At 32.1% G+C, this 14,616-nt stretch overlaps 1 protein-coding gene across 7 annotated transcripts in view; it reads left to right on the top strand.

The window, feature by feature from the left end:
• The window catches only part of LOC145683479 (uncharacterized), a 292,118-nt gene that overhangs the window by 266,965 nt on the left and 10,537 nt on the right, over window positions 1-14,616 (top strand). For 4 of the 7 annotated variants that reach the window (XM_081754810.1, XM_081754812.1, XM_081754809.1 and 1 more), the window contains 2 exons: window positions 10,737-10,778; window positions 13,584-13,628. In XM_081754810.1, the coding sequence (XP_081610936.1) occupies window positions 10,737-10,778; window positions 13,584-13,628 (87 nt within the window). The remainder of the gene's footprint in view (window positions 1-10,736; window positions 10,779-13,583; window positions 13,629-14,616) is intronic. The other 3 variants (XM_081754814.1, XM_081754813.1, XM_081754811.1) reach the window with 1 other exon arrangement.

Genomic DNA, 14,616 nt, shown 5'->3' with positions numbered 1-14,616 from the left:
TTGTTTGAAACTTTGGTTGATATTTTCTCGTTTCATATTTTTAGTTTGAAAATTTTTGTTTCGAAATTTTTGTTTAAAATTTATTTTCAAATTTTCGTTTCAAAGTTTTTTCTTTGAAAATTTGGTTTGAGTTTTTTCCTTTGAAATTTTTAGTTTGAAAATTTGTTTCGAACTTTTTGTCTCAAAATTTTTTGGTTGAAATCTTTTCGTTTGAAATTTTTGAATTTCTTTTCGTTTGAAAACTGAAAAATTTTTGTTTCAAATTTTAGTTTTAAAAAATGTTCGATAGTTTTCTGTTTAAAGAAACTTGTTTGAACTTTTTGGTTTCGAAATTCTTGTTTGGAAAATTTTGGTTTGAAATTTTTGTTTGCGCAGTCATTAGTGAAGAACTGGAACTGCTTAGAAGAATATTTGGTTTCAAATTTTTTCGTTTGAAAATTTTTGTTTCGAAATTTTTGTTTGAAAAATTTTTTGTTTGAAATTTTTGTTTCAAAGTTTGGTTTGACATTTTAAAAAGTGTGTGCACTCGTTAGTAAAGAACCGGAACTTTTTAGAACAAAAACCTCTGGAAACATTGTTTATCGTGGTGCAATAGTACACGTCAGAACATGTTAATGCAACGTCATCAGTTTTGCATCATATATAAGTATCGTTCGAGTTAGTATTCATGATAGCATTATCATGGCTACTTTTCTGCAGTTTCTAAACACACGTGATGTGATGAAATCATTTACCAAGATTACTGATTTACAACAGAACGTACATTATAGAATCTTAGCTAGCCAAAAAATCCCTACAAAGTTTGGATGAAGAATCGTAGTGAAGCTTGAAAATGATAAGAATATAATTTTGCCAGCAAGATATTTACCCATAGAAGCATCAAAACAAGAAGAACTGCAGCGTTACTTAAATACTGGATCTGTATCTTTATGTTACAAAGGATTCTTGGGTCGAAGTCATCAATTTGAATTTAGTACACAGCCGATCAGTGAATTTGGTTTCGTCAGCAATTGTGATGAAATCATGAATTCAAACATCAGCACATACATTTGACATCAGACGTAGTTGTATGGTGAATGCGATCTATTAATATGAATTTGGTTGGTCAGCATGACGTCAGCAACTGTGATGTAATCATGAATTCAAAGGTCAGCACATTTCTTTCCAATGACGTCAGCCGTAGTTCTATAAATCAGCAAATACAGTGTCATCCTATGAAATCATTTGAGCAAGTGCGTTTCAGCAGGAAAGATGTGTACTTCTAACGATAAAGAATTCATCTTCGCAAGCTATTATCCAATAAACAAAACATGTGATGATTGGTATCAGTGGTAGAACATTTGAACCAGTGATTCGATTGGACAAAGCAGAACAATTTGGTGTACAACTGAACTTTGAAGAATGTCAAATATTATGTTCACGAATCGACCAAATGAATAATTATTTTCATGATGTGCTAAATGTGACCATAGTCAAATCATTAGGCTCAAATCATGAAGTGGTGCTGCGTACAGTCCTCGAAAAGAAGATGGTGCTGTTACGTAATAGAGTACATTGCATGTCCCTCACAACATGGTGTATCTAACGCAAACGGAATGAAACAAATTCAACAACGTATTCCAGTGTGTTAAACATGCAGTTGAAGTGTGCAACAAAACAAGTATATTCCTGAAAAAGTACTATTTTGAGAAATGTGTTATGCATATTGTACAACATGTATCTAGATGTTGTGATGGTTGTCAACATCGTTCGTGGATTCATACCTGTATTGATAAACAGTTTATTTGTGATCAAATGGACATTGAGTTTCAACCAATTGATATTGCAATAGACCTTAGAATTAAAATTATACGCTAAAGACAAACTAGTGCAAGAAGTTCAAAATACATTATATCGACAGTATCCAGATCCTTTATCTGGTATGAATGTATGTGCTGTGTAATAAAATGATCCACTCCAATGATTTGTGTTTTTTCATTTCAAATACAACCCCATGTTCTGAAGTGTACTATTGCATCGTGTTAAACAGTGTTGCCAGATGTTTTTGTTCTAAACAGTTCCGGTTCTTTACTAATGAGTGCAAAAACTTAAAAAATGTCAAACCAAAATTTTCCAAACAAAAGTTTCAAACAAAAAGTTTACAAACAAAAATTTCGAACAAAAAACTTTGAAACAAAATTTTGAAAAAAAATTTTGAAACGAAAAAATTTGGAAACGAAAAATTTCAAACAAAAATATTTCAAACGAAAAAGTTCAAACAAAATTTTGAACCAAAAAATTTTTCAAACAAAATTTTGAAAAAAAATTTCAAACAAAAATCTTGAAACGAAAATTTCAAACCAAAAATTTTAAAATAAAATTTTGAAACGAACTAAATTTAACAAACAAAAATTTCGAACAAAAAATTTTGAAACAAAAAAATTTTCATAAAAAATTCAAACTAAAAATTTTACGTTTCACGGTTAACCGTCAAACTTTATCAGTTTATAACTATTCGATTTCACGGTTAACCGTCAAACATTATCTGGTTTTTCACTATTCGATTAACAAATAAACGGTTTTGATCATATTTATCAGTGAGTACAAAACCTTGAACAAAACCATGATTTTTAAATATTAAACAAGACTTGAAACTGAATGCAGCAAAAAATTGAGAATCATTAGCAAATCAAATTGCACGAAAAGTAGTGATCAACCAATCTGATTGCATGAAAGATAGTGATCAACCAATCAAATTGCATCAACAATAACTTTGCCAGTGTCAGATTACATCACCTTGTGATTAAATTTCAAAGTGATGTAGCATGTATTGCCTTTCGTCTATGAGTCATAAAATTGAATAAGGTTACCTATCAGATTTCGGAAAATTCAAGGTTAATTCAACCACCACCAATGATCTTAGACTATGAGCTTAACTAAAGTTCAAAGTATTGTTTCAAATTTCGCACCTCATACTACAATTTTGTTTTATCTCAATTCCCAAATTTCAAGAATACCTCTCTCGATATACCTAAGTGTTAGAATTAATCATATAATTACATGTTGTAGTTAGGTCTCAATTAGATCAATTGTTTATCTTAGCAGAATCAACTGTTGTCTAGAAACCTGTTATTTGACAACTTCCACGAATTTTGAAAAGGAAATGAATCCCTGTACACTACCTCATCAAGGTCAATCACATGATACATCATGTTGCTTTCGTTTATATTTGGAGGGAATAATCAAAACCAATGACGTAATTTCATTTTGTCAATTTTCAAATTATTCTACAAAGTTTCAATGTACTAATGTCCTGGGCTCCTACTCTCATTATAGGTCAATTTTACCCAAAGAATGAAATACCAACGAATTCTAAGAACAATTATTAATTTGACAATAAGAAGTGTACCCTTCCCAAAATTTAAGATTGGTATATGAATACACCTGTGTCTTATGAAAAAAGGAATAATTCCTGTACTCATTCAATGATAAAAGCGTATCAAAAAAGATAAAATAGGTCAATAACCTTTAAAATTTGAACAGTTGGTCATAAGAGGGACACCTACTTGTTATTTGATAATTCCCAAATTTAATGAATGGTTCTATGCACCCCAACAAAATTTAAAAGGGAACATAGAAATATAAAGGTAATAAACCTCTGTACACGTTCATCTTATCAATGGGAATAATCACTTCCGAAATTTACATTTTGGACACTTTTTTTACCCATGAAAGGAAACGAAATTTATAAGAATTTATATTATTATACCAAATTGGGCAATTTTCAAACTTTAAGAGTGAGTCAATGTCCCTCTGTCAAATTTTAAGATGGAAGCATCGATGAACCTATATCTTAAGAAATAAAATAGACCCTGAACACTATCAAATATTCATATAAGATAATAAAACCGCATCGAAAAGGGTCAATAACCTCCAAAATTTTAATTTTTAACATTTTTTATCCATAAAAGGGAACAAATGGACCACCCAAATTTATACTAATACATGTTAGGGTCCTATAGTACTATATTAAATGTTTAAATTTGGCAATTTCCAAAATTTAAGATAGAGGCCAATGTACAACTTCCAATTTTTCAACGAATGCACCAATCTAACCTATATCTTAAGAAATAAAGTAGACCCCTATACATGCCCATATAAGGTAATAAGACCTCATCAAATGAAATAAAATGAGTCAATAACCTCCGAAATTTGATTTTTTGGTAGTTCTTTACCAGTGAGAGGGAACGAGGTGGACCATTCAAATTTATAGTGGTACATATTGAAGTCCTGTAATATGATACCAAATGCTTATATTAAACAATTTCTAAAATTGAGTGGATGAGCCAAGGTACTCCCATCCAAATTTTTAAAACGGGTGTACCAATGTATCCATGTCTTATGATAGAAAATTAATCCAACTATACATGACAATATAACTATAGAAGGCAATAGGACCTCATCAAAGGGGATAAATTGTGCCTAAAGCCAAACACATGGTACAACATATTGCTTATGTTTATATTTTGGCAATTTTTTATCCATGAAAGGGAACTAGGTGGACCACCCAAATTTATCCGGATATATATTGAGGCCCTGTAGTATGATACCGAATGCTTAAATTGGAAAATTTCCAAATTTAAAGGGGGTGGGCCAAGGTACCCCTCCCGGGGTGCATCAATGTACCTATGTTTTATGATAGGAAATGGATCCTTATACATGACCATATAACCATATAAGGTAATAGGAGCTCATCAAAGGGGTTAAATTGGGCCAAAACCAAACACGCGGTTGTACTAAAATTTGGCAATTTTGTACCCCTAAAGGAAACCAGGTGGACCACCCAAATTTATAGTGATCTATATTATGGTTCTATACTATAATACCAATTGTTTAAATTGGACAATTTCAAAAATTAAAGGGGTGGGCCAAGGTACCCCTCCCAAAAAATTAAATGTGTGCATCAATATACCCATGTCTTATGATAGGAAATGGACCAATATACATGACCATATAACCATATAAGGTAATAAGACCTCATCAAAGGGGAAAATTTTGGGACAAAAACCTATCACGTGGTTGTACTAAAATTTGGCAAACTTGTACCTCTTAAAGAGAACGACATGGACCACCCAAATTTATCATGATACATATTAGGGTCCTATACTATGATACCAAATGTTTAAATTGAGGAATTTCCAAAACTGAAGGGGTGGGCCAATATACCCCTTCCAAAAATTTAAAAGGGTGCTTCAATGTACCTATGTTTTGTGATAGAAAAAGGACCCCTATACACGACCATATAACCATATAAGGTAATAGGACCTCATCAAAGGGGATAAATTGGGCCAAAAACCAAACACGTGGTTGTACTAAAATTTGGCAATTTTGTACCCTTAAAGGGAACGAGGTGGACCACCCAAATTTATAGTGATCTATGTGAGGGCTCTATACTATAATACCAAATGTTTAAATTGGACAATTTCCAAAATTAAAGGGAGTGGGCCAAGGTACTCTTCCCAAAAATTGCAAGGGGTGCACCAATATACCCATATCTTATGAAAGGGAATGGACTTCTGTATACGTACATATAACTACATAAGGTAATAACACCTCATCAAAGGGGATAAATTAGGTCAAAACCCCCGAAATTTGAATTTTTGGCAATTTTTTACCCATGAAAAGGAACGACATAGACCCCCAATACTAATAGAGGTACATACCCTGGTCCTAGGCTACCATACGCAATTTTTCGATTTGGCAATTTCCAAAATTTAAGGGGGGTGGTTCTATGTACCACTGCCAAAATTTATTGGTTGGATCAAGGTACCCCTGCCAAAATTTAGAGGAGCTGGTCCTAAGTACCTTTAGGTCATTGACCCCGGGCCAAAGTCATTAACCTTTGACCTATGACGTCACAAAAATTTTTGCTGACTCGGCGCAATATAACGGGGTCCCTACTACTGCGGCACTATGCTTTCGGAAGCTTGAAATCTCCCTGACTAGTAGCAGAAATTCTGAGAATTCCGTAACTTTTCTAGAAATTTCAAATTTCCTGACTCTTCCAGGTAATCTCGCTCACCTCGCCACCATGTATTGCAAGTAATACAAATCTCCTGAGAAAAAGAGTAATCAAGAGCTTCCTGTAGCTTGTTACTTTTAGCGCTTATCCTTCTTTTTCTCATTTCATTTTTTCATCCTTCCTTATTTTTTGTCGTTTCTAGTCTCGAAGGGGGGTGGGTCCGGACCCCCTCCTTGGCTACGTGCCTGCCTGCACGGTGTAAGAACTTAGTGTTGTAGTCCTGATATTCCTCAGAATATTCCAGCACCATCCGAATCCATCATTTGCAGTCATAGAGAAACTTTCAGATTTTCGTCGATCAAAGACTTTAAATTCTGATGTCTTCTGTTTGTGTTTTTTTACCTACCCAAATTATATGTCGGTGTTCCATAGATGTATAGGAAATTAGTCTAATTTTTAAACTTGTTGCAATATCAGGAATGAAAACATGATTATTTCGTGTTCCAGGTACTGTTTTCATAGGAATAAACTTATTTCCTTGAGTAGTGCGATGCTGCTGAACATTTTCAGTTAATACAAAATATATGTAATGGATATGATATTGTCCACAGCCAGTATTGTACCATGAGGGGGCGATTGAGACGAAGACCCCGGGCTCCAAAGTAAGAGGGTGCAAAATTCGAAATGAAAAAAGAAAAGACATATTGATAAAATGGAAGGAAAAAGTAATAAAAAGTGTTCAACATCAAGGAAAAGCATGGTTTATTTTTGAAAATTTTCTTCCGTTTCGTGCCAACCATGACACTTCGCGGTTGGTCTTTCGACCTCATTCATATGTACGGGGGGTGGGGTGCCGTCGTATACTCGCCCCGGGCGCTGATTATCTACGGGACTGCACTGTCAACAGCCCATTTATAAAACTGCTTTACATTTAATATTTCGTTCGCAGTTCTCTTCTATAAACTCGCACGAGTAACTAATCTATTTGTTGTTCCACTTACCCCGTCGCAAACATTTTTAGTATCTAAAGTAGCAAAGAAATGCACTCACGTGTAAGACCAAAATCTGATTTGTGAATACAAATGTTCTTGAAATTTTTACAATTTTTATATTAAACCCAAGAGCCATTACTAACGTATATGACATGATTAGGAATGGTAGTTTTTATTTTAATTTACCTACAACTACTAAAAATTAATGTACAGCCAAACTGTCATGTTTCAAATGGTCACTGATTATGCGATCACCTTCCAAGGCTGTTCCGGGTGATTTCCGTGGTTCTTTTATCTGAAATAGCCATTTGAAGAATGTATTAATCACTTGAAGATTCATTACTACTAAAAAATTTACTACATATTAGAAGTTTTATTTTGGCCCTTAGGTTCAAATCCCCAATATCAAATTTGGTTCACGCAAAACACAAGTATTTCTTCACTTTGGACCAAAATTTCACTTGCGTACAACTTTCAGCACATGCTCATTCCGGGGCCTGAACTTGGGACTAAAAATGCTACTATAACTCTACACTTGTACAATATTAACTAGTTTTGATTGCGGACTTTAAATCTACAGGCAAAATTACGTACGGATGCAAGGCTTTAGCTCCATAGCTCTTATGGTTATTGAAGTAAACAATAAAATGCAAAAATAGCCGTGTTAGAGTGACCTTGAAGCTAATTGCGTAATTAATTACAAATTGACTATAAGGGTTGAGAAAGTTTTATTTTGGGAAATAACTATTCTCAAACATGTCTTTCAATGTACAAAAAATTATCAAAATATGAGACCATAAATTTATCAACAGTGGTTGATTTGAAATAGGATGACTCACTGCTGATAGTAAGATTCTAATAAAATTTTTAGAATCTGAGCGTATTTTGTATGATATTTCTTTATTCTCGAGGATCAGTCCATGGACATCATAACAAGTTTCCGTGCCAATTTATGTTAGTTTGTTCTCAAACGCGAAATCATTTCTAACGATTATATAACTCATGAATGTTCATTGTTGAATTTCAATGGAGGAGCTAGAAATAGTGCTTCAGCTCTGCACTGAAGGCTGTGAAGGTACCTTGAACATAAATCTTTACTGCTTCAATTCTGAACAAAATAGTTACTTTAATCTAGGAAATCTATGATTGTACTAACGTTATTAAAATTCGAATAATTCATTACTTTAATATTCGAATAATGGATTTTTCCCATATTACGTTTTCGAATATTAGATTAAGTGTCGTTCCTCGAAACATTGTTTAAATACACATTTGAATAATGAATAACTCTTTGATTAATTATTGAGATAAAGAATAATCATTTGACCGATTTGTAGAATAACGGATTTTTGTTTGAATATTGAAAACAAATACTGTAATATCACAGTAATAATATTCAAGTAAAGATTAGAATAATGAGTGCTGAATAATTATTTGACCCAATTTAACAGTATTAATTGCACCATTAAATAGAAAGAGGCTACATTTCCGTACGATTGGAGATGTGGTTTAATGCAGACGGTAGGAGCAAATCCAAGACATTTCCGCTTCTTTGTACGATATATAAATACTCTGCTTATTCACGAAATTAATTCAAGTCAGTTTTCTAGTTTCACGTCTTGCATTTGGAAACTAAGTGTGGCGGTGATAATGTATGAAATGTGGAAACAGAAAAACTTCAATAAAACGAACGCACACGATGTGTACTCAATATAGAGTAGTTTTTGTACAAACTAGGAGATAACCAGCGATCGCACGCAAGAGTAGTGAGGTCTCTACCATTAGTACTTATGTATACTATAAAAGTAATGCTCATTCAAGAACTTAGATGTACTTGAAAAGAGAAAGACAAACTGATTGGGACATTGGCAGCAAGGGACTGTATTACGGGAGACGTACGAAAGGGTATGGTGTCAGAAAAGAGAGGGAAGAGGTAAAGTAAGCTACAGTTCACGGACGATATTAAAACTGAAAAGCTTACGTCAAGATGAGCAGGTTAGCTGAATTCACGAAACATGCCTGCTTCTCAGTTCCGGCAAATGGCCTGCCAATGACAAGAGAATGCCTATATTAATGATAGTTTACCCCATCAACACATATAGATATAGCAATGAAATTTACTTTTATAAATGCATTTCCTCGCAAGTTATGATAGGACGATATTATTAGACTATAGAAATTACTAGATTGATTTTAAGGTTTTGTCTGTGCGCAGCTATACTAATGGTAAAAAGATTTTTTTTTTAATTATTGTAGTTCATTGGAGATCAAGGTGTGTAGTGTAGGAAGTTCTATGACAACAAAGCAACCAAAACAAATTTCAAATGATTTCGATTTGTAAAGACAAAGTAAATAAGATCGTAAAACATATGCTCTTTTTCTTAAGGTCTATGTAGATTTTATGATACCCAGGTAAATTTATTTACATTTAATTCAGGCTTAATATTATTTGCTTTTATGACTCAACTTGACTGACTGATCGTTCTGTGAGCATTTTCCGGAATTGCACATAATGTGTGCGAAGTGTAATGTGGGGCTATTTTTAAAAACTATAAGGGAAGTTATTTAGCATAATAAACTAAGCGTAAGTGATATCAATTTTCTCGATGTATTATAAGTTTCAAGATACTGAGTAAGTACAAAAGATATGATGACCAGGTGGAGTGGAATAAGAACACCATGATGGAAGCATTTGATGTAATAATTAGAGGAACATTGACAATAGAGCCCAGAAAATAATGGGTTCTACTAGAGCCCATGCCTTGCAATTTATAACCTTGTACTATTATCAAAAATATCAATACTAGGTTTTAGGGTATTACTAATGCTTTGGAAAAACAAAATATACTCTCTTGGTGTCCTAAAATATTTACTAAATTTTGAAATAATCTCATATATATATATATATATATATATATATATATATATATATATATATATATATATATTTGATAGAAAAATATATACACTCGTACAAGATAGTGTGCGCAGCGGAATGTTTAATCTCGTTATTCCATTCATCAAACTATCTTTTAAATAAATGGCAGGTAAAAACTGTTTGTCATTCTTGAAAAGAAAAATCTTTCTTTCAAAAACACAGTCTCTCAAAAGCAAGAGCTACTGCATTAAGCAAACATAAAACTAAGCAATATTTTAAAGTCGAGTTTTGTTATTACGTTTATCCAAATAGTCATACTGACTTTTTAAATAATCCAGCAGAATTTCAACTATCGTTGTTTGAGGTTGTAAACTGAAACATGATATTGAACCTAACATACTTATTTTTGAAAGTAAGGAAAACATTAACTATTGGAAGGTTAGTACATATCTTAAGTTGTAATATGTTTTATGTTTTTCCAACAACTTTGCATAGTAGTACAAACTTTTAAAGTAATCCTAGTTTGCCGCATTTCGCATAAAATATCACATGTACTTTAGAATATATAATGTCTAAATTTTGCTTAAGTATATTTCATTCTCTTTCTCTACATTTCTTGACAGTATACATTTATGATTAAAATAATTTAATAAAGCAATAATCATTTAAGGATTGTTGTAAGTATATAAAATATATCTGTTGATTTTTCACTAATTTGTACCATTCAATATCACTAATAGATTTATATTAATTATTTAAGGATTTTAAAAATTCGATACATTTATCTTAAATTACTAATTACAAATTAAATTCAATTTCATTATCATATGTATTTGATTGAGTTAATTTACATCTTTTTCTACAGAGAAATTACAGAAAAGTGGTAAACCATTACCAGAAAAGAAAGGTATGAACGCTCTAGTATTATACCCATCATACTGATTCTTATATTTTTTCCTTTAGTAGTTATAAGCATAGATAGAAATAAGAAAATGTAATAGTGTGGTAAGTTGTTTACATTACAATCTTATAAGTTGCTGGACAAATACTACTCTAAAGTATAATACTTGTATGAATCTGTGATAGATAAACTACTACCCACTGATTCATTCTACTAAGAAATCCTACTGACTATAAGTCCGTCATACGAAACATAGTAAATTGTTTAAAGCTCCAAACCAGATTTAAAATTTGGAAGAATAAACTGTCGAATATATATGTAGGTCATGTAAAAAGTGTCCGCGTTTTTTGGTACATTTTTGAACAAAAATCTTCTTTGTTGAAAACAAGCTTTAATCAAGTATATATATTGGTAGTTATTCTCTATAAACTTTGTCATTTTTCGGGTAGCTCCATAATTCCTTCGGTGTAAAACTTCTTTGGTTTATCGTCGGAAAACCTGACCAAGTGATTTCCTGTGGCGTTTCGGTCGGCCATTTTGTTTATCATCTAGAGAGTTTTGTAGAGACCGAAACAAAGAGTAGTCAGACGGCGCAAGGTACAGGCTACATGCATCAAAACTTCCCAACCAAGTTCCGCTAGTTTCTTTCGAGTCATCAAAGATGTGTATGGCCGCGCAATTATCATGATATAACACAACTTCCTGTCTGTTGGCCAATTGTGATTGCTTTTTTTTTTGAATATTTGGTTTAATTGGAAGGGAATTGTCCATTATGAGCTCCTTCAAACTGAAGAAGCCACCAATTTTGTCCTGCACTATGCACAAATCGACCGTTTCAACGAAGCAATCCAGAAAAAGCGACCAGAATTGGCCAACAGAAAGGTAGTTGTGTTCCGTATTGTGTTCACTCTTACAAATTGATATGCCAAGTGTTTCCTTGTGAGTTTACATTCAACATGCGCCCTTTAAATTCTAGTTTGATTCCCAGTAACACTTAAGGGATTTTACCTTTCATATTAGTTTGTAAATTCACTATAATTTTTACGTGTTTCTGAAAAAGAAGTTTAACTCCAAAACAAGAAACTTCTGTAATGTCTATCTTAAAAGGCTGGTATTTAACGAAAATAAGAATCTCAGAATATTGTTGTGCTTACACAGTGCCTAACTGTAGTTTGAAAGGAAACAATGGTAATTTCTCATAATATTTAGGTGGTGCAAGTAGTATTTTCTCAGCTGATAACTAATATATTTATCTATGAAAAATTTATCAAAATTCGAAATTTCGGATATCACGTTAATATGAAGTTGAATTTCGAATAAAAGTACAACTGCAATTAACAGAATGAGGGATAAAATTCTTGTTTAATATTCCTTGATGAAGTAAAACAGGAATTTCGTTCACAGTTTGATTTGTAGTGGCACTACTAGATGATTGTGATTTTTAAGGAGGTAACTTATAAATTGTGGTTAATAGAAAATGAGTGTATGGTAGGCTGGCTTGGAGAAAGGTACATTCTATTTGAAATATCTTGTTTAGATATCGATGAACATTTGGTTCTCTTTAGTCGTAGCGACATATAACATGACAGCATACATTTTCATATCTCATTTCGCTGAATTTCTGCAAACATCACTTGGTACAAAATACATCGAAAAGTACTTTTCGTTTACCAGTCTGTAAACCTTATTTCCATTAAATTGATCAGTGAACTAGTTAAATGTTGTTTGATGTACTACTAATATTTCTTTCACTTATTTAATCTTAATGGAAACAGAGTACAACCTTATTAGCTTTAACTTATGAAACTGATTAATGTATAAAGGATATGAATAATATCCTTTAACCTATGTCAACTTCAATAAAAAAAATATCATATTAGTTTTGCACTAGGTAAATACTTGAACAAATTAAATTTGAATGAGTGTTAAGTATGAAACTGTTACTGTATTTAGTACAAGAACTTTGGGCCATGTGTGACCGGTATGTAATAATTTAAGATGTAAAGCAGATTAACAGATTTAATTACAATTCTTGAAAATGATATTTAAAAATTAAATAAGTAATAAATGTAATATAACAAGAACAAAACTTGCAACATAATGTGACATATTCGTTTTGTTTAAAAGAAATAAAAGTACGTGGTCAATGACTAATACAAACACATATGGAAACATATTTACAGGTCCTGTAATCATTTGCATCCTGTTGACATGTTAAATTAAAAAAACAAAAGGCCACAATTTGAAAAATATTTGGGGCAACTTAGTTTGCTAATTCAAACAAAAACACTAGGAGTACAAACTTTCGCTCAAGCATTTACTACTCTGGTATGTTTTTCTTTTAGAAAGATTAAGGTACTAACAACCTGCTATGCACTACAAAACACTTAAGTTCTTTTTCTTTGAACCTCTTGTCAGTGGTGTATATTGACCTAGTATGATTATATATTTCACACAAAACTAATACTGTACCTCATCTTCCACACTGTTGATCTTTTATACCATTATCTATTACAAATTGTATTTTTATGTATCTATTTTATGAACTATAATTTAATATATCTCTCATATTCCTAATAAACTATAATCAAATTTTGAAGGTTTCACTAGGAGTACTTTAGACAACAACGGGAAAGATGTGCCACAGAGATAAGTTCACAGTCGTCTCTCTCTCAGATTCTATATCAATTGATGTATATGTCTACCGAAATATATTGTAACAAAATAATTCAAAAATATTTAATACAGAGCTTGTGGCATACTTTCGAAAGTGACAATAATTTACTTCTTCTTCTTTTTTTGCTAATATAGTAATCATTGCAAAACGAAGTGCAGCGAAACGAGACAATACTCAAGGTATGTTAAAATGTTGGCTTCCTTTATTCGCAATCTTCATCCTTTGTACTTTAGATAGATAGCACAAAAGCACAAAGTTGAAATATGCTTTATTTTATTCATATAATATACGTAACATTCTACACTATGTTATTATTATTATTGTTGCAGGAATTATTTGTGATTATTATGATATTATTACATATTTCATTTTATTAATTCCATAGCAGGTTATGAATAACGTAACTAATATCAAACATTTATACACAAAAATATGAACGTTTATTTTTAGATTTTTATTCGGAATGAAATATGTTTAGCTTAAAATTACTAACTGTTTAACACATCCTCCTTCTTCACTCAGGTTTGTAGTGGTTGAATCAAATGAAGGTAAAACACTTTGAAACTGTGGTAAAAAGTTGACAAACTTGAAGTGCCCGACTAGGTATTTTTGACAACATTAACAAATTGTATTCTAAATTGTTTCTCTTAACGAAAGTAAAGAACGGGCGTAAAGTAATTAGATAAAATGATATTAAACTATTATTGTTACTACAATATTACAATTTTCATTGATATATGATATTGAATAACTTAGTTAATAATTAGTGTACACTGTATATCAGACTTATCAAAAGTCCGGGTCCATAGTCCAATTCTGTTCTGAGTAAATATATGAAAAAATGGTAGAAAAGTTGTTGGAAATACACAGTTTTCATTCTAAAGTGGTGGATTTTTCCAATGCCACTTACCATTTGGGCTCCATACTGGTAACGCACGCTATATGAAATGAAAATACATTGTGTCTAACTCGTAACAGGCTCCGGAAAAAATATAAAAATCTTAATACAAGAAGTGATTTGAAACCAAATTTGCACATGGCAAACCTTTATTGTTGAGGAATGAACGTACATTACAAGAGATGCTGGAAGTGACCTCCCTCACTTGTATACACAGTTCAACACGACGATGTGTCGACAATGTGTGTTTGTGAATGCTGCTGCCGGAG

The sequence above is a fragment of the Thermobia domestica genome, chromosome 4, assembly GCF_964235325.1.
Source record: "Thermobia domestica chromosome 4, izTheDome1.hap1.1, whole genome shotgun sequence".
NCBI lineage: Eukaryota > Metazoa > Arthropoda > Insecta > Zygentoma > Lepismatidae > Thermobia > Thermobia domestica.
The sequence above is the reverse complement of the archived record's forward strand: the minus strand, read 5'-3'. Positions and strand labels throughout refer to the sequence as shown.